At 35.4% G+C, this 20,649-nt stretch overlaps 1 protein-coding gene and 1 pseudogene across 2 annotated transcripts in view; both read right to left on the bottom strand.

The window, feature by feature from the left end:
- Positions 1–20,649, bottom strand: part of LOC107531619 (regulating synaptic membrane exocytosis protein 1-like) — a 197,725-nt gene that overhangs the window by 12,571 nt on the left and 164,505 nt on the right. The window contains exons 3-4 of one of the 2 annotated variants that reach the window (XM_087817474.1): positions 17,892–18,105; positions 14,830–15,439 (exon numbers count right to left, since the gene is read on the bottom strand). In XM_087817474.1, the coding sequence (XP_087673600.1) occupies positions 15,380–15,439; positions 17,892–18,105 (274 nt within the window). In that variant the 3' untranslated portion in view covers positions 14,830–15,379. Of the gene's footprint in view, positions 1–14,829; positions 15,440–17,891; positions 18,106–20,649 lie in introns of those variants that run through there. The other variant, XR_015714567.1, reaches the window with a different exon arrangement.
- On the bottom strand, positions 3,292–4,983 carry LOC107531618 (elongation factor 1-alpha 1 pseudogene; annotated as a pseudogene).

Genomic DNA, 20,649 nt, shown 5'->3' with positions numbered 1-20,649 from the left:
AACCTGTTTTACTTACTCCATCTAGGGAGACGGCTGCTATGACTGCTTCAGAGATGAGAAAACTTAGGTGCAGAAAGCTGAATGTCATCCACAGCCAACACGTAGAGGAGCTTGGATTTGAAACTACTCTGACTCCAAATTCCATGTTTTGTTCATTGTAAGAAGCAGCTATATTTGTTTGTGCTGCAACCAGTGAAAATGGTAGTCAAGTCCAATTGAGATGTACAGCCAAGCTGGACTATGCATGTCATAGAACGAGCCTGCCATATATTTTAAATTCTTTTGTCTGCTGAAGATACTTCTCACCAGGGAAACTGCTAAACTGGAGTAGGCTCCTTTTTCCTTTTAATTCAATTTTACAAACTTGAAGACTAATAATAAAATCCAGTTATGAGCTATGAAGAAGCTAAGAGCACACTAGGCTCTCTTATGAATTAATAGTATGGGTTTAATTGTTTGGACATAGTTAAATTATTTATGAAATTCCACACTATCTTTTTTGCCTACTTTCTGGTTCTTACTTGTTTTCAGAAGGGTGAAACTGATAGAAGGTTGAATTTTGGATGAATGCGACGTTACTACATTACTAAACCACACTTTGTGTTGAGGATATAATATGACAGTATACCACAAGGATCAGCGCTACTCGAAGTGTGGCTCGTGGGTAGGCATCATCGAAAAATTATTAGAAATGCAGATTTTAAGGCCCCATCCCTATACTTACTGTATTACATTTTCTGGGGGTAGGGCCTATAAATCTACATTTACCTCAGCCCCTCAAGTGATTTATTGCCAAGAATTTTCATAACAGCCTTCTCCAAGTGAAGCCTGGAGTAAGGCAAGCATGACCTTGAGTAATGGTGCTGTGACTCAGTTTCCTCATCTGGAGATAATGAAGTGGTCTAAGTGATTAAATAAAGCATACGCATGTATAATACACACAAAAGACATACACCCATGCACATCAGAGAACACTAAGTGCAACAATGCTATGTGCTCAATAAACATCTTCAAAAATGTCTGCCTCCATAATTGGTGATATTTTTAAATGATATGTTTTGCAAATTAACTCTCATGATATTATTGCTGTCACTCATGCTAATTTGGTCACTTTTATGCCATCCTCTTATTTCATCTTCATGGAGAAACTAGGCCACTTTCTACTCTGCTCAGTATAGGAGGGTTCTAACTCCCTTGATTTTTGAGAATAAAGATTGAACTTCTTGCCCAGCTGGGCATGGCTCAGAGGTTGAGCGTCAACCTAGGATCCAGGCGATCAGGGTTCAATTCCCGGTCAGGGCACATGCCTGGGTTGTGGGTTCGATCAATGACTCTCTCATCATTGATGTTTCTGTCTCTCTCTCTCCCTCTCCTTTCCTCTCTCTGAAATCAATAAAGATATTAAAAAAAAAATTAAAAAAAAAAAAAAGATTGAACTTCTTGCTAATCACAATATGTATTATCAACAGATGCTGGGGATAGGTCTCCATCCACTAAAAGAAAGTAACCAAGTAAAAAAATACACTAAAACACCGTAAGTAATTAATCAATGTCTGAGAAACTAAAATGATCAATTCCTATTTCCTTCTTAGAACACTTTCTCCTTTCTAAACCATCAAATTTCTTAGAAATAATAATGTGGAAATTTTCATATGTGGGAAAGTCCTTCAGGGTTATATTTTACTATTTTTGTCAATTTCCTTGTTTGGAAAGAAATATCTGGCCTTTTTACCTGTAAATATAGGCTTGTGAATATTCTATTCCATATCTAAATTTCAATCCTTTGTCCTTTTATACAACTTCCCAAATAATCTGTGAGACACAATTTTGCCATTACAAGATAAATGGTATAAGATATGTGTTCCAAAATATGCTTAAAACAATGTGTCATTTGTGGAAGGATAAATAATAAAATAATAAAAGCACTCAGATGAAAAAAAAAAGTACAGTGACAAAATCATGTTTATGCTGTTATAAGAGAATTTAGTGGATCAAACTGTACAATATCCCCAAAACACATGTCTCTAAGAAGATTATCCATCATTATGACCTACTTCCATAATCAGGCTCTACTTTGATATTTTACTTAAAAATTGAATGTGGAATACACACAATTTATGCTTAACTATTGCAGTAGTATTGATAAAATATTGATCTAAAAATAACCAAACCTCACAGCAAAGGAATAAACATATGAATAAAGTAAAATATCCTCTTTTTGGAAAATAAGGCTAGTGTACAAAATCATAAATGTAGAAAAAAGTAGCTGGGAATGGTGTAAACCACATAAAATAAATTTCATTCAAGTGTATTAAATAATATTATGCTAAGTGAAATAAGCCAGTGAGAAAAAGACAAGTATCACATGATCTCACTCATATGTGGAATCTAATGAACAAAATAAACTGATAAACAAAATAGATCTAGAGACATAGAGCATGGAACAGACTGAGACTCTAAGAGGGAAGGGGGGGAGCACGCAGCACGAGATTAACCAAAGAATTTGCATGCACATATGCATAACCCATGGACACAGACAAGTTTGGTGAAGGCCTGGGTGGGGGACAGGTGAGCGGTGGAGGGGGTCAACGGGGAAAAAAAGAGGACATGTGTAATACTTTCAACAATAAAGATAAAATTTTTTAAATGTAGCCTGGCAGGCATGGATCAGCGGTTGAGCATTGGCATAGGATCCAGGAGATTGGGGTTCAATTCCCGGTCAAGGCACATGCCGGGGTTGCGGGCTCGATCCCCAGTCAAGGGCATGCAGGAGGCAGCCAATCAATGACTCTCTCATCATTGATATTCTCTCTCTCTCTCTCCCCCACTTCCTCTCTCTGAAATCAATAAAGATATATTTTTTAAAAAATCTTTTTAATGTATATTAAATAATAAAGTTTCTGAACTCATCACCTAGCCAGAGAGTTTGGGCTACCACAAATAATCAACATACGCAAAGAAAAAATAATTTTAAATTCAAAATAAGCAGCAAGATGAAAGAAAAAAAATAGTTTTCTAGGATAACTGAAAAATATCTGAGGAATTCCTAATAATTGAAATCAAATGGTTGAAATAGCTTTTAATTCTAATTATTTTGCAAGACTCAAAACGATCTCTTCTTGAAATAATGTAGGTAGAAGAGAATGTGTGTAAAGGAAGAATCATCGAAGAGTCATCTATTATAATACCTGAACAGGAATTATAAGTAACAATCTAGTTCTGTAGTGTGAATGTCCAGGCTACATTTTGGTTTATTACAATTCCTGGATGCTTCCTTTTTTTTTTCTTCCTCATTAAAGTTTGTTTTAATGAGTCTCAAAATTCTGTGACAGATTTTTGGTCAAGTTGTTTCCATTAAAAAGTACTGATTTTAAAAACTAATAACTTTAAAACTGCCACACACAAAAAAAAACCCCAAATGGTCCACAAAACATTCTCCTTTCCTTCTGAAGGTTTTACGATGCATTGTAACCATTAACCAGTCTTCTACTATTAAACTTAAGTGGCCAATTGAGACAAACAGTTCTGAGACCGTTCTTCCACCACTGATTAAGACTGGGGTGGCAGGTATTGGGGGTAATGTTCATTTAGCCTTCTGAGCTTTCTGGGCAGACTTGGTGACTCTGTCAGCTCCAGCTGCCTTCTTGTCCACTGCTCTGATGACACCAACAGCAACGGTCTGTTTCATGTCACAAACAGTACAACGGCCCAGAGGAGGACAGTCAGAGAAGCTCTCAACACACATGGGCTTGCCGGGCACCATATCAATGATGGCAGCATCACCAGATTTCAAAAACTCTGGGCCATCTTCCAGGTTTTCCCCAGAACCACGATCAATCTTCTTCAGCTCAGCAAACCTGCAAGCACTGTGAGCTGTGTGACAGTCCAGCACAGGTGCACACCCAGCACTGATCTGGCCTGGATGGTTCAGGATAACCACCTGAGCCGTGAAGCCAGCAGTTTACATTGGTGGGTCATTTTTGCTGTCACCAGCCACATTGCCACGAGAGACATCTTCGACAGACACATTCTTGACATTGAAGCCCACATTGTCCCCAGGAAGAGCTTCACTCAAAGCTTCATGGTGCATTTCAACAGACTTGACTTCAGTTGTGACATTGACTGGAGCAAAGGTGACCACCATGCCGGGCTTGAGAACACCAGTCTCCATTCGGCCCACAGGGACAGCACCAATACCACCAATTCTGTAGACATCCTGGAGGGGCAGACGCAGGGGCTTGTCAGCTGGACGAGTTGGTGGTAGGATGCAATCCAGAGCTTCAAGCAGTGTGGTTCCACTGGCATTGCCATCTTTACGGGTGACCTTCCATGCCTTGAACCAAGGCATATTAGCACTTGGCTCCAGCATGTTGTCACCATTCCAACCAGAAATTGGCACAAATGCTACTGTGTCAGGGTTGTAGCCAATTTTCGTAATGTAGGTGCTGACTTCTTTAACAATTTCCTCGTATCTCTTTTGGCTGTAGGGTGGCTCAGTGGAATCCACTTGTTAACACCAACAATCAGTTGTTTCACACCCAGTGTGTAAGCCAGAAGGGCATGTTCACGGGTCTGCCCATTCTTGGAGTTACCTGCTTCAAATTCACCAACACCAGCAGCTACAATAAGGACAGCACAGTCAGCCTGAGATGTGCCTGTAATCACATTTTTTATGAAGTCTCTGTGTCCCGGGGCATCAATGATGGTCACATAATACTTGCTGGTCTCGAATTTCCACAGAAAGATATCAGTGGTGAGACTACACTTACATTCAGCTTTCAGTTTATCCAAGACCCAGGCATGCCTGAAGGAGCCCTTCCCCATCTCAGCTGCCTCCTTCTCAAATTTTTCGATGGTTCTTTTGTCGATCCCACCACATTTGTAGATCAGATGGCCAGTAGTGGTAGACTTGCTGTAATTTTCATGTCCAATGATGACAATGTTGATATGAGTCTTTTCCTTTCCCATTTTGGGTTTGAATTAGTGGTGGTTTTCAAGACACCTGTGTTCTGGTGGCAAACCCGTTGCGAAAAAAGCTCCTGGATGTTTCTTGCAGCTATATGGGTAGGCAGCCATAAAGTAATGGTTGGATGCAGTTACCATTTTACTACAGATATTAGAAGCTAATAGACATGAACTATCCAGTTTTTAGTAGTTTGCAATGAATGAAAGAAAAATAGATTAATCAATTTTAACAGAAAACCAGTCAAAGAAGGGTCCAAATGCATTAATGCTTGAATGCTCACCTAGCTCTCTCTGTTCAAAACCCAAGTCTTATCTGGCCTGCGTGGCTCAGTGGTTGAGCATTGTCCTAAGATCCAAGAGATCGCGGTTCGATTCTTGGTCAGGGCACATGCCTGGGTTTGTGGGATTGATCTCCAGTGCGGGGCTTGCAGGAGGCAGCCGATCAATGACTCTCTCATCATTGATGTTTCTATCTCTCTCTCCCTTTCCCTTCCTCTCTCTGAAATCAATAAAGATATATTAAAACAAACAAACAAAAAACTCCAAGTCTTAAAGCAAAAAAAAGCATGAATAAAAAAGACATACTTGTATGTTTTTCCAATACCAGAAATTTCTTACTATTTTTATCTATTAAATATCTCTGAGCAGTTGGTAATGTGTAATAATATTATTTCTACTTTTCAAGTAGAAAACTAAGTCCAGAGAAGCTGTCCCTTTTTTCCAAGACGTAAGGCTGCCACTCAAACCAAGACGACCCAACTTCCAGTGTGTCACTGTTACCATCACCCAGACATGGCCATTTCTTACATACAGTGAAAGTTACCTGCTCTCTTACATAAGGAATAGGCCATTGTGAATACAGGTTCACATGCTACTGAGGTAGTGATGGAATACTGTAATACTTCACAGATAATATCTAGATCGCTATAAATGGTTCTTTAACCACATCTGAACTTGCCGCAGGTAAGTTAACTTTAGCACAAGGAGGGTAAATATCCATAGGTGTCCTGGAGCCTGGTGAAGTGAACAGAGAATAAGGAAAGCTCTTCTGGAGAAATTTCAAACATGGAAGAAACACCTGTAAAATTCTTCAGTGGTAGTAATGAAATGGGAGAAATAAGTATGCTAAGGTACAGACCCTAAGGAGTTAACTTGATGTCGTGAAATGAGCAGGAATCATCACATGCAATGTGGGAATATTAAAAAATAACATTATACTCATAAAGGAAATTAAGACTTCAATAATATATATAGTACTAAGGTTTAGGAGGAAGGAATATTTACACATACACACACAAATCTTGCATTAATATAATCTGGTCAGTCAGTTCACTTCAAAAATACTTAAGGAGTAAAAATAATGATAATAGTATGGTGGAAAAAATTTATTAAGCTATTAATCTGTGATTTTTGTCCCCAGATTCCATTGCCATATTCAGACCAGGCTATTCTCTTTTTTCCATATCTATACCATAGCCAAATCTATACATTTACAGAGATTTGAGTAGTGTGACAGAGACCTTAAGACCCACAAAGCCTAAAGTATTTACTATGTGGCCCTTTACATAAAAAGTTGCTGACCCTTATAGAGTAGAAAAATTCTGGAAATTAAATAATTATCTAAAATGTAATTGTAATTCTGAAACAGTAAATAATGGAGTTATGAATTCTTGGAAGTGTATTCTGTTACATCAGTATGAACAGAACACAGTGAAGCTGTCCTCAGTCGGCTCCCAGTTTCCTTGGGTCTGACAATGATCCCTTGATCAAATTCTCATTCATCTGCCTTTTATGAAACCTTAGCCTAGACTCAGAATTACAGATTCTGATGTGACAACCCCTCTTCCAACATCTGCAATGACAGATCTTAATGATTACTGTTTATAACCTAACATGGATCCTCACAGTCTAAGCTAAGCAGTAAGGAGATTGGTCTTGGGTACCGCCCATTTTCTCTGTACAAGATTTGAAGCAGAGATAGTTCAAGTGAAATTGTCAGTCCTTAGAAGATGGGTTGGATTTGCTAATAAACCCAGGCTTTCTAGTATTCACTATAGTGCTCACCATTTTAGTCCAGATTGCCTCAATGATCATCTCAGCAATGACATAGGAAATTACATTAAGTAGGAATAGAAAAAAAAATTTATACAATTCCTAAGCAAAAATATACAGCAATTATATATTTACATTCTGTCATTAAGAATTACTCCTGCTAGTCATATTTTCTATTTCTAAAATATGTTTAACTATGAAATTTTTATTTGTATCACAATTGGAAATTAAATGTTTCTTAAGTAATATAATTTTAAGGTTTTCTGTGAATGCAAATTAAAAAATTGGATCCAAAATAAAGCATGTTAATACAAACAATTAAATATATGAATGATTTTCCAACTTCAGTGATAGAAAGTTAATTACATTTGTATGCTATAAATTAAATTACTATAATCACACAGTTGAATAAGGAATAGATTATATATTTGCTATAGGTAACTACTTCAGTAGAAGAGTTAACTACAGTTTTAGCTTTCTGAAATAAAATTAAAAAGAAATAACACTGAAAAGCATCATAAAAACATGCAATAATTTTTTACAGAAGAATACATTAGACTATAGAATACTATATTATGTTTTTTAATCATATATTTTTTAATGCATTAAACAAAAATCTAAGTGGGAAAAAATAGTCTTACAGAGTACTGAAAAGTCTGTATAAAGAGAGTCCCAAATGTTTGTAACAAATACAATCACTTTGTAAATCCAACTTGTTGTTTTCTATTTTAATTGGCTTATAAATGATGGAAAAATACAATGCATTATGTATTTGGGTCATATATTTCTAAAAATAAGCTCCTTCTTACAAAGAGTGAACTGAAAGAACAAATGAAATCAGTTTCTAATAATACCATCCTTCGTCAATAACATGTTATCTATTTTATGTAAGACCAAAAAAACCTCAGTGCCTATGAGTATTTGACTTTCAACAAAAATTTTGTGACTATCAAAAATACAAATTGAAGTAAATTAATTCACTTCAGTTAATAATAAAGAACCAACCAAGAAGTGTATTAATCATACATTAAGCATTCATGAAATGGAAACTAGATTGCTTACACATCTTGAATGAATGCTCCAAACATTAAAATCTATCAGTCCCATCCTTCATGAATATACTATTCACTACTGAGGCTGGTTCATATCTGGACTTGGTTAAGCAGAATAGCTTTTGGGGAGCCTCCTTTGATTCTCCCCAACTCAAGTATCTTCCAGAGTCTTGTGTGAGAAAGAAGGGGACCAAATATTCTTTCATACCATGTAATCTGAATAAAGTGGAAAAATAAAGCCAGATGTCACTGGTTCAATGAGACAATTCCATACAATACTAAGTACAGAGCTAATTATTTTGTTTTAGAAAAGAGAGATGCTAAAACGCAAAATTACACTTTAGAGTTTCAAACATGGGAATTTCAAAAAACTTAATTAAGGAATAAAAGGCACAGAGAAGTGCCATTAATTCATTCATTCAAAGTTCACAGAGTGCTGACTTTATTTATTTGCAGCATTGTGATAAATGCTTAGCAAAGCAAGAAAAGTAAACTGTGGTCCATGTCCCCCAAGTAATTAGAGCAAAGTGAAAGAATTAGAACATGTCCACAAATAAAATATGATTTAATATTTCTTTAAAATAATTGTTAACAGTAGAGACTGTTTATAACATGATAATTTATCTTGGAAAAATTACTTAATCACATAACCTTATTTTAAATGTCACAAGTTCTGAGGAAGGCACTCTGGATTTTCAACAACATCCTATCAGCATTTTAATGTATAGAAAATCTCTAAACTTCTCTGGCCATACTTTTAATCTCTACCAAAAAAAGAATTTTGCCTGCATTAAGTAACCTAACTTTCAGTATGGATACAATTCCATGAAATAATACAAGCTGGAAACTACTTTGCAAAAAATTTTAAAAGTGCTAGATTAATTTAAAGTGAATTATAAAAGTACATTTTTGATCTATCTGTACTTACTAAATTGTTCCAAGTCAAATTCTATTGCCCTCATTTTCTCTATCATAATGCCTTACTTCACCAATGTGAAAGATGCAGTTCAACAATGAGTTCACATATCCAAATGCTTTTGTTTTCAAAATAATTTCAAGATGAATTAGAAAACAATTACTTCAATTGTTCATTTGATGTTTGATATGGTAACATTTCATTAAATATCCCCATTTAAAAACATACTACATATTACATTATTTTGTGTTTATGTATCTTATAGTGCAGTGTAAAAAGATCAACAAGTGTCTGGCATAAAGCATTTATTTATATGGCACTAACCACTAATTTGAAATTACTATGTTCAAAGAATAAAGGAACTTATGACAACAATGTCTCATCAAATAAAAAAGATAAAGAGAAATAAATTATTTTAAAAATAAAATGATTCTGGAGTTGAAAAGTACAAAAACCGAAATTAAAAATTCACTAGAGGGCTTTAAATGTAGATTTGAACTAGCAGAAGAAGAAAAAAATCATTTAATATAAAGATAAATCAATACGACTATGTAATCTGATTAAAAGAGAATAAAGAATAAAGAAAATAAGCAGAGCCTAAGAGAAATGTAGGCCACTAGCATATATGTAATAGGAGTTGCCATGAGGAGAGAGAGAAACAGACACAAAAAACGTTTTAAGCAGTAGGGGCTGAAAACTTTCCAAATTTGATGGAAAACATTACATATCCAAGGAACTCAAAGAACCTAACAGGAATACATTGAGATCTATACTCAGGCACATACACATCATAGTAAATGTTGAAAGCCACAGGCAAAGAGAAATTCTTAAAAGTAGCCAGAGAGAATAAACTCATCATGTATAAGAGAATCTCAATAAGGTTAATAGCTGACTTACAGAAAAACAATGGACCAATGGATGTCAGAGGCTATGGGATAATATATTCAAAGGGCTAAATGAAGGGGGAAAAACTATCAAATAAGAATCTTATATCCAGCAAAACTATCTACCAAAAATGAAGGTGCAATAATGACATTCCCAGATAAGCAAAAGCTGACAGAATTCATTGCTAGAAGACTCATCTTAAAGAAATACCAAAGGACGTGGGGTGATGAACACATAATACAGTTTATAGATGAATGATGTGTTGTGAATTGTGCACCTGATAAGATAAAAGAAAAAAAGAAATACCAAATGAAGTTCTTAAGGCTGCAAGTGACACTAGATATTAGTATGAATTCAGATGAAAAAACAAAGAACTTTGATAAAGATAATTATACAGGTAATTTCATATAATTTCATATTTCTTCTCCTTTATTATCTTAATAATTTAAAAACAATTAATGTAATAGTACTGTTAATCTTGTAACACACAGAAATCAAATATATTTGATAAAATAATGGGATAAAGGTGGTGGATGGAAGCAGTTTATATTGGAGGAAGGAAATGGCACCAGAGGGTAATTTGAATCCACAAGTAGAAATGAGGAAAACCAAAAACTGTAAATAAGAACATTAATATAACAGACCTTATAAATATACACTTACTCTTATTTCTTTTCTTGTTTAAGATTGTCAAGCTAGAGTTTTTTAAAAAGATCTAAGTATGTACTGTCTATATGAGACTCACTTTAGATTCAAAGATAAAAATAGGATGAAATTAAGAGAATGGAAAAAGATATATCTGGCAAACAGCAACCACAAGAGAGCTGGAGTGGCTACACTACTCTCAGAGAAAATAGGCTTTGCTCATGACAAATATATTCCTCACTAGTGGCAGAAATAATAGGGAATCTATGTACTAATGAAATCTGTTGGACGGCAGACGTAAAGGATATATTGAAAATTGGGCAGCAGAAGACAGAAAATCTGATAGTCTTTACATATGTCTATTTGTTTGCACACTACCAAAAGTTCACATCCCTCAAGAAAATGTCCCGTGCACACTAAAAGAACATCCCTTTAAAGACTGGGCTACAGTTTCTGTGTTAACTTTGGTCCTAAGGCTGAATGGAAAACTGAAGCTGCAAGTTCTCTCTGCATGTGTAAAAAACAGTCTTTTCAATTGACAATACTTTGTGTGCACCCTAGGGATAGCTAGTCTAGACAGACAGATATTAGAGTCCAGCTTATCTTAAATTTAACAGAGCTCCTGTTCTGATTGATTTGTATAGATTAATAAGTACTTACATAATTCTAACATAAGGAAAATAAAGAATCCCCAGAGAAGAAAGAAACTGAACTTCTAATACTTTGAATACGCTTGCCTTTTAAGAACAATCTATTCTCAAGATATTGCTGACTTAGAAGCATTTTTATACAAGAACCTAAATCCACACAATCACAGAGATTCCTTGGAAATATCAAACTTTGGCTTAAAATTAGCTTTATAAAAAGCAAAACGAGGTACCATTTTATGTCACATGAAACATTGATGGCTATGGGGGGAAAAAGGCAGACAAATGTTGACAAGAATGTGGAGAAACAGAAACCCTCAAACATCACTATTCAGCTGATTGGGAAAACACTTTGTCAGGTCCTCAAAATGTTAACCATAGAGCTATTATATGACCCTGCAATCCCACTTCTTGCATATAAAGAGACGTTCACACACAAAAAAACCCAGAGTTTTACCATGGTTACATTTGTCGCTTTGTGAAAACTTCCTTACCTGCCTCAGCTCCCTTAGTGCTACTATGCATTCATACTTAACATTGGTTTGTGAAATGATAATTCCAGAAACAAAATTTTTAAAGTGTATTAAACAATGATTTGGGGGTGGGGGCAAAACCAGGACTATAAACTTCCTAGTGATTACTGAATATTAGCAAACATTTCCAGAATAGTAATGCTAAATGCAAGAGATTAAAATTCCATGTCCTTGAAAAACAGTGTAGCAAATTCCTAAAACAGATTTTGAATAAAAATTTACAACTTTCTGAATTACCTAACATAAAGTTTTTACAATTTGATGTTTTACTCCCCTCCAGGACAAGCACAACAAAATGAGAAGAGACACCTTGAGAAAGCTAAACCAGTAAATCGCTTAGAGAAAGGTCTCCCCTTGATCCACCTTAGCATTTCCATATTGACATTTTTATCTATATTTATAAACTTTCCTACTTAGGCCTATATTGTATTTCTGTGAAGACCCTTTGAGTATTTTTGCAGAGAAATTCATTGTCATAACATCTAGAAAAATAAAAAGAGAACCATGAAAATGGGTCTGACAAACTCTTAGAGCTGCTTTTCTCAAAAGAATGAAGGTGGAAAATTATGATGACATTCTTCATCATGCTGTGGACTAAACATGGGTAACAGCTGAGAAGATTTTTCATAATAAGAATAAAAATTTAATGCAATCATGCAAATCATTTAAAAATGGTTATGATTCTACTGACTTTCTTGTCTTTATCTAACCCTCACAAGAGAGAAAAAATATCATAATTTTGGTATTTAAGAGCAAAGTCTGGAAGGGTGAAAAAACTTTATGCTGTTAAGAATCAATCACCGGCCCAGCTGGCATGGCTCAGCGATTGAGCATTGACCTATGATCCCGGAGACTGAGGTTCGATTCCCGGTCAGGGCGCCTGCTTCAGCTGCGGGCTCGATCCCTAGTCGGGGGCGTGCAGGAGGCAGCTGATCAATGACCCTCTCATCATGATGCTTCTCTCTCTCTCTCCTTCCCTTTCCCTTCATCTCTCTGAAATCAATAAAGATATATTAAAAAAAAACCCAATCATCCCATAGATAACACCTTATAAGATTGCCAGTTACAAACTCAGCACTGTTCCATCTCACTCGACCCTTATCTTTTATGAGCTTTTTGCATAAAACTGCATTTGCTTCATCAACATATCAGTTAGCATGATTTCTAAAAACAAACAGCAATTAAAAGCCATGAGGAACCAGTTTAAAAAAAATCATGACTCATTAGTTACTATCTTGATATTAAAAATGTATCTTTTACACATATATAAAAGGTAGGTATGTACATCTTTCACATTTTGAAGGAATAAGAAAATTAGGTAAGTTTTTATTTTTCAGAGTGTCACTGACATTTATTACAAAATTGTAATAAAAAACTGACACTTTTTTTATAAAAATAAAGATTAACTAGAAATGCAGCAAGTTCATTTTAAGTTGCTGTAATCACAAATCAATCAACCTACCTCCTTCCAAAAATACTGATGATAATCAGTAAGGGATTGAATTTGGAGGATCCAATTCAGTTGGTTTACTAACAGCAAAGTGTTAATGTTATCAAAGGAGTTATCTAAATTCAATACTCTGCCACCAAATAAGTAAAAAAAAGGAAAAGGCAATTTAAACAGGCTGGGAAGAGTTTTGCAGTATCCCTAAAAATTTAGGCAGAGGAAAGGACTTTCAATGAAGTAAATGATCATAATTTTACCTGTGAGAGTGTGCACTTGTACAAAATAATCTCCTATTATAAGCTATTACATATGTCAAATGCAAAGTGATTCTTTATGATAGCCACTTTCTTTATAAGCAAGTAATCCCATCTTCCAAGATATTATCAGGTTTTACTTAGGCTAAAGGTGGTTTTAAAATAAAATACTGCCAGGATGAAAAATATGTGAGCAATAATACTTTTTGTTGGACTTAATAAAAGGAATATGTATATGTTCATTATGCTTAGATCATATCATATACACTAGTATTTTAGTCACCTTTATTCACCAATGTAAAACCAAGTAGAATTCAGTAGTTTTATATTGATCAAAAAGGAGATTGCTTTTAGAAAAGTGTCATTCACCCTTATTCTCTTCCCTTCCTACTCATACCAACACACACACATACACACACACACACACACACACACACACTTGTAAATTATAATTTCCCTACGAAAAATAAAAGAGCTCAGAGAAACAGGGAAAGAACCAGCAATCAAGTAATTTGTTTAATACTCAGTTAACACAAGTAAGATAGGAGCTGGCTTCAGTTTCCTTGGATGAGAAAGGCAATTCATTGAACTCAATAGGTTAAAAGGTTTGTAATGAAATTATGACATATGATAAACTACTAAAAATAAATGGTTGATATATGCATTCTAATCAAGAGAAGAAAATAATTAAAAGTGAATGTATTTTACAGGTCTTTCCACCCTATTTTTTTCTGAGAACCACAAAGTCCACCTGAATTCTTATTACAATGTCAGTAATCATAATAAGCACAAATAACCTACCATTACGGGAAGTGTTGTCAAGGGGACAATGAGTCTGGCCAGCCCTGCATGAGTAGCTGAAGTCTTAACACCAAGTGTACATAATGCCAGCATTATTATTTACCTAAACTTTTACTCTTTAAAGGAATTAAAAATTATTGCTTTTAAAGTAGACTCATCCAAATTAATAATATTCATGAAACCAAAGGTGTGACATTCTAGTTGTATTTCTTCTAACACAATATATTTTACATTAAAAAATAGCCCCCCAAATGACCTCATGTTACCACTAATGGTAAAGACAAACACATTTAGTAAACAAACTACCCTATATAATTTTCAACCTGATTTCTTTTTCACAGAAAACAACTGATGAACATGTACTAGCATCAAGTTTAAAAACACACTTAATGCTCAATTTAACGTCATGCTTGCTACTTATGTACTGCAGTACATCATTTAAACTTGAAAACAGTTGAATAAAAGCAGCTGAGTTGATATATTGAACCCAAAACACTCACTGTCTCAGTCTCATACTGGGTAACCAATGAGCTATGGAGAAATTGTAATTTACACCAAATGAAAGTGTATAGTGTGCACAGAAAAGACAGGCTGACTGAAGGTTCCGCTTGGATCCTATCTTCCTGAGCACAGCCTCTCTGGTTTTTATAGCTGATAGTGTTAAAAGTGATCTTTCACTCCCCTAGGGTATGATTCCTATGCACCAGGGAGAAGAAAAGAGGATGATATGGTTTAACATGACAACTCTGCTACTCGTGTTCTATAGAAAATTCATGTTTTTGAGCTCTTGATTTTAATTATATTCATTCTCTTCACTAAATCAGCTCATTCCATTGCTTCTGCAATAAAGTTTCAAATTCTCTGCCTCTGCGTCTACTGAGTGCTGAGTAAAGGTAGAGTCCCTTAGGCTTGATTGCTCCTGACAGCGTATGGAATCATCGCCAAAACTCAGAGAGCTTAGGGGACGTTTAAGTTCATAATTATTTAAATTCTATTAAACATCACCAGTCCCATGGGGTGAAACTGCCCAGGCTTTACCCATTAATATAAACTCTGTACTGTGTCTAGATGTGCATTTTGTCATTTTCCCCAAGAGAACTGGAAATGAGCTCTTCCTGGCGTATAATTGCTTTGTGCAATCCAGGGATTAACAAGACTAGGGGAGGCATGCACTTAACAAGCTCACGACATTATATGACAGGCGATAGGAAAGAAGTCATGGGTTCTAACCACTTTCTCCTCCTTTGGGGAAGCATCCAAGGAAGCAGAGCAGAGAGGGAAGAGAGAGGAAGAGAGAAACAAAAATAAGGCATATATTAATATGTGCGCTTTTAAGAAAGACAATCATATGTCACTCTAAAGTGTTTAAACACAGGTATATCGAAGGCTAAATGTTTACTCTTCCTTACAAATAATCATTGTTCAATCTTTCATTGGAAATGCACGTAAACGGACGCTACTATAGGTAAGATACAAAAGTTGGGTGCTATAAAATCTAAAAGTTTTAGAATTTGGATTATTACATATACATTTAAACAATTCTTCAGAAAGAAAGCTTAATTTGCTACCATATTTAGCCTACCTATTATTAAAAGATATATTAAGATGCATACAGTTTGTACAAAGTTTATCAAATTACTGCTAAAATATTTATAGTTATAAATTGAAAAAAATCTAAGAATGGGAAATTTTTGTAATAAGTAAAAGTGAAGAAAATACTTTAACTATTTTAACCATAAATTATTCCACAAGCAATATTTATTGGTAATATATATTTCAACATTTAACTGTCATACAAAAAAATGACTCTTTACGTTGTTTTGTCTTATGTTCAAGATTAAGTATTTTAAGTTGTGTTTTCTTTTATTTTGTTCTTTTGAATATTTTTTCCAAAATTAGATTCGGTTTAGTAGAGATAGATGAATTACATTAGGACAGAGTGTCTGCTCCAAAGCATTACCTGCTGGCTCAATGTTTTTGAACACCACTCTTTTTTAAACATGAGTTTAACCCTAGTAATTTTAATATATCAATGATTAACTATATTTCTATTAGTTTGCCTCAAACTTATAATAGGAAGTTAAACACATTCAGCTGCTACGGGCACTCAGACAGCGTTAACACTCAGCCGATTTGCACCCCAGAATATCATTCCCAGGTCTCGTTAGTGAGAATTCATTCTAAAACAGTATGCTTAAGAATACTAAAAAAGGGAAAATTAACAAATAGGTCTTGTGCACTTTTTAGGTGCCAGACACTATTTTAACCCAAGGTTGCTCTAGAAAGGCTTTAAGGTGGCATATGAAGATTAATTAAAACGAATAACTTTTAGAAGTACAAAGAGAATTATGTGGCCATAAGAATAAAACCTAAAAAGCTATGCATTTCATAAAGACCAAATTTAAACTTTTTTAGTTGAATTCTCATAACACAGAGGGTAATTAGTACTATCCAGTTCCATAGGTAAAGGAGTTATTGTTTGGAAAATATGATTATCTTCCCAAGGCCACAAAGATAACAGCAGGCTCACCTTAAAGTACAATTTCTATTTTACTGAATGTCTTAATTCCACTGAAAAATATTTTAGAATACCTAACTTATAACTCAAATACACTACCAAAGAGTACAATGTTGACTGGGACGTTCATTTTAATTTTAACTGTGATTTTGCAAATTAGGAACATATTGAGAGTGCTTAGAGTATTCTTGTTATTTTTAAATATAACTTTGTATTAAGTTAAAGTCTATACATGATTAGATAATATGCAAAATTATTTAAACATACAATGAGTATTATTTAGGAATATGATACCTTAACTTCTACATTACATTGCAGACCTATATCAAAGAAACTCACACACACACACCCCTATAATCCACTGTGCTAATATTGGTAATATAATAAAGAACAACATTAAAATGTGTTCTAAACTAAACACTTATTAGAATTAATTTAGTATTTCACAAATTATTATATTGAGTCCTTTATATTAACACCTTAGTGCCTCAAAAATTTGAATATATCGAAAGCACTGGCATAATGAAACTGTAGCTGTTATTTAAGGAAACTACATCAAGTGAGCCTCATAGAGAAAAAGTAAAAAAAACCCACATTAAAAAAAGTCTTCATATACTCTCTAAAAATCTGAATAATTTCCATGCGATAAACTTAGCACTGTATTTCTTTAACATGATATGAAATTACTCTCCTAGAGGCTTCTCATAGATTATATATAGATAATTATCTTGGGTTGAATTTAATGCCACATAGTTTAGTTTGCATTTTACCTTCATTCAATCTGAAGCAAATGTTGCAGAAACTAAAGGAGGGTTTTGTTTCCTTTTGTGTTTTTTTACAAGAACCGGGCGTAACAACTATCAAAAATTTTACAACTCATGATCCTACATCTACTACATTCTTCAGAAAATTAACTGCTACAGATAAATCGGCTGGTTTTGAATGGGAACCGCTTCAGGCACACACATATAGAAACTCTTTTTAGGGATTCTCTTCATCACGACTCCACTACTGTGAAGTTCCGAAAAAACAAAAGAACAAAGTTGGGGGGGGGGGGGGGCGCAAAGTGCAGGGCCGCGAAGGCGCCCGGTGTCCCGCGCACGCGCCCAGCCTGCGGGCCGCCCACGCGCGGCGCGGGGCCCACGCCCCGGCTTCCCTCCGCCCCGCGGTACTCACGTTGTTGGATCGCAGCGACACGCGGCCTCCGCAGCGGGCGCAGAACTTGGTGCGGCAGTAGGAGCAGAGGTGGCCGCACCCGTCCGCGAACTTCGTTTTCCGGCAGATGCCGCAGGTGGGAGCATCGTCCTTGTGCTCGCCCTGGTAGCGCCGCGCTTCTTCCCCGATTTTCCTCACTTGTTCCTTGTAGCTTTCGAATTGCTGATGCAGCCGCCTGCGAGAGGGAGAGAGGGCGGCAGCCCGGTGAGCGAGTGACGGGAGACAAAGGGCATTTGTTTCCTAACAGACCAGAAGCCTCGCTATTTGAACTAAAGCAAAACATACAGAGCAGCTTCCCCCACTCATCTTACCTACAAAGGTAAGTGAGCACCTACTCTCTGGGTGCTGGCTTTGCTTCCTAGCGCCCAGCCACACGCATGTAAGGAGACTCTCTGTCACTGCTGGTTCCCAAGGGTGGCATTCACCCACCCTTCCCCGCCTCTGCCCCTTTTAGACAGGCTGCTTTCCAAATATTTCAACCAGGTCTCAACGCTTTCTACTCCTGTGTGCATACAACTGAAGCAAAAGTTACACAAAATACTTGGCCTAACTATATATGATGTGCTCTGATATTTTCTACCTTACTCTAAGTTTAATACTGATTACTAGTTTTTAAAAGTCTGTCACAGTACATTGATTCCATGGCCCCCTATTTTTATGCATGATCCATACTTGGGAAAAACACACACACTGTTTTAAATCACATTGCTAGGCAAGCTGTGTTCCACGAAATATCTTCCTTCACCCCCATTTCTAGAGACCATTTATTTTGCCTCAAGTAGTTGATATAATATACAGAATGATAGCTTATACATTATATTTGTGCTTGTTAGTTCTTCCAAGGCACATTAAAGGTTCTAAACCACACCTTGTCAATATTCAGATTTTTACATACCCCACTTTTACTTGGATATCTTTCAGGTTATATGTATGAGGATTACTACTACTCTTTGTTTAATTACTGGTGGTAAGTCAACCAAAGTCATTGAGGCAAATGATTTCCCATAAGAATATTTACATTTTATATGATTGAAGTCTTCTCCCCTTCCCATCAGTCCAAATCCTTCAATCTTCAAGTGCTACAAGTAGAAACCATTAGCTGTTCCCTATAGAACATTAGGACATCTGGTGACTCCCCAGTGAAAGGATGCCTTAGTTTTAGAAATGAGAACTGAGAGTCGTCCTGGGCCTAGCCGCCAGTCATTGGCTATTAACTGAAAAAGAAGCTCCTGGGAAGTGGCTAATCAAAGGTGTCTGTGTGTCTGAGCTCGTTGGCTGGATGTGAGTATTTCCTTAGACACAGTACACACATGCTATTGTTAAATTCAGGCACTTAGCTCGATGCACCACATCTAACGTAACTGGGGGCAACTGGTACTCCCTGGAAACAGAACCAAGTAAGTTAAGTTTAAGTACTGCAGTTGAAGTGCAGAGATTTAATTATATTTCCTTTTTAACATTGATAGCTTTTAAGAAGTTTACTGATCACCTTTAAAATTCTAAAATCCCTTTCCTGCTTTGCCCATCGATACCTTTTTCCTATTTAATTCCCATAATTAAAGCAAATATACTTGCATTAGCACATAAAGTAGTTTAGAACCTGAAACCTTCCCAATTTAAAGACTAGCTAATTTCAGTTCGTAGAAAGGTATAGTGATATGTTTTTAATAAATACAAGAATATTTGATCAATTTATTGACGTACTGGACACATTACATTTTTATAGTTTGAACACCATTAATCTAGGATCAAGTTGGTAAAAAAGAGCTGTGGTTATCTATTATATAAAAAGTAAGCACACAAAATAGCACTGAAAATCTTAAAGCTTCTATTAAAGAAAATAATTATTAAGGAGTGGGAGTAAGGAAATATCTCAAATCAAAGAAACAGAAATAAACTCTAAGCATATGGGGTGTCCATGAATTAGTATTTATTGTGAGAACCACCAAATCAGACTTAAGTAAGTATAAATGAGGAGAAAGATAGGCTAAAGAAAAAGTTTCCCTATAAACTTATTTTGAAATATAGAACATGATTTAGTATGGGTGTTGACAAACTTTATGGTAAGAGGCCAGATTGTAAATATTTTAGAATTTGCAGACCACATAATCTCTCTTGCAATTTCTCAACTCCACTATTGTAGCATAGAAATATGCATAATAATAAATGTGACTATATTACAATAAAACTTTATTACCAAAACAGATGGTAGGCTAGTGGAACAGTTTGACAACTCCTGAAAGTATATGCTTTATATTAAGATACATTGGTTTGAAATTCAAAGTATCTTTGCTTTGTTAAATTCAAATATAAGACATTTATCCACCCTATAGGGCCCAATCAAAAGGCCATCTATTTCAGGAAACGCTGATACAATACATGCGTGCAGGACACTGACCACTGAAATGAAATCTGACTGTATTGCCATCTCACAGCATTTTATTTGGTTCTTCATAGGCTACTTCGCTTTTGTTTTTGTTTACCATATATTATTACTATTTCTGTAAATGAAGCCTCTCTCCTACCACACAGTAAATTGAACTAGAAAGCACAGTTTAGCAAGAGAGTGAAGACATATATCTCCTTAACAGTAACCAATACATATGTCCATTTGAATAAATAAATAAACAAATAGATTTACAAACAAGTCCATACTGAGGACTAAATATCCTGAAAAATTCTACTGCCACACATATTGGAAAAAATATTTAAAAGAATA

The sequence above is a fragment of the Miniopterus natalensis genome, chromosome 5 (genome assembly GCF_054644295.1).
Source record: "Miniopterus natalensis isolate mMinNat1 chromosome 5, mMinNat1.hap1, whole genome shotgun sequence".
Lineage (NCBI taxonomy): Eukaryota > Metazoa > Chordata > Mammalia > Chiroptera > Miniopteridae > Miniopterus > Miniopterus natalensis.
Note: the sequence above shows the minus strand (reverse complement) of the source record. Positions and strands in the feature narration are given on the sequence as shown.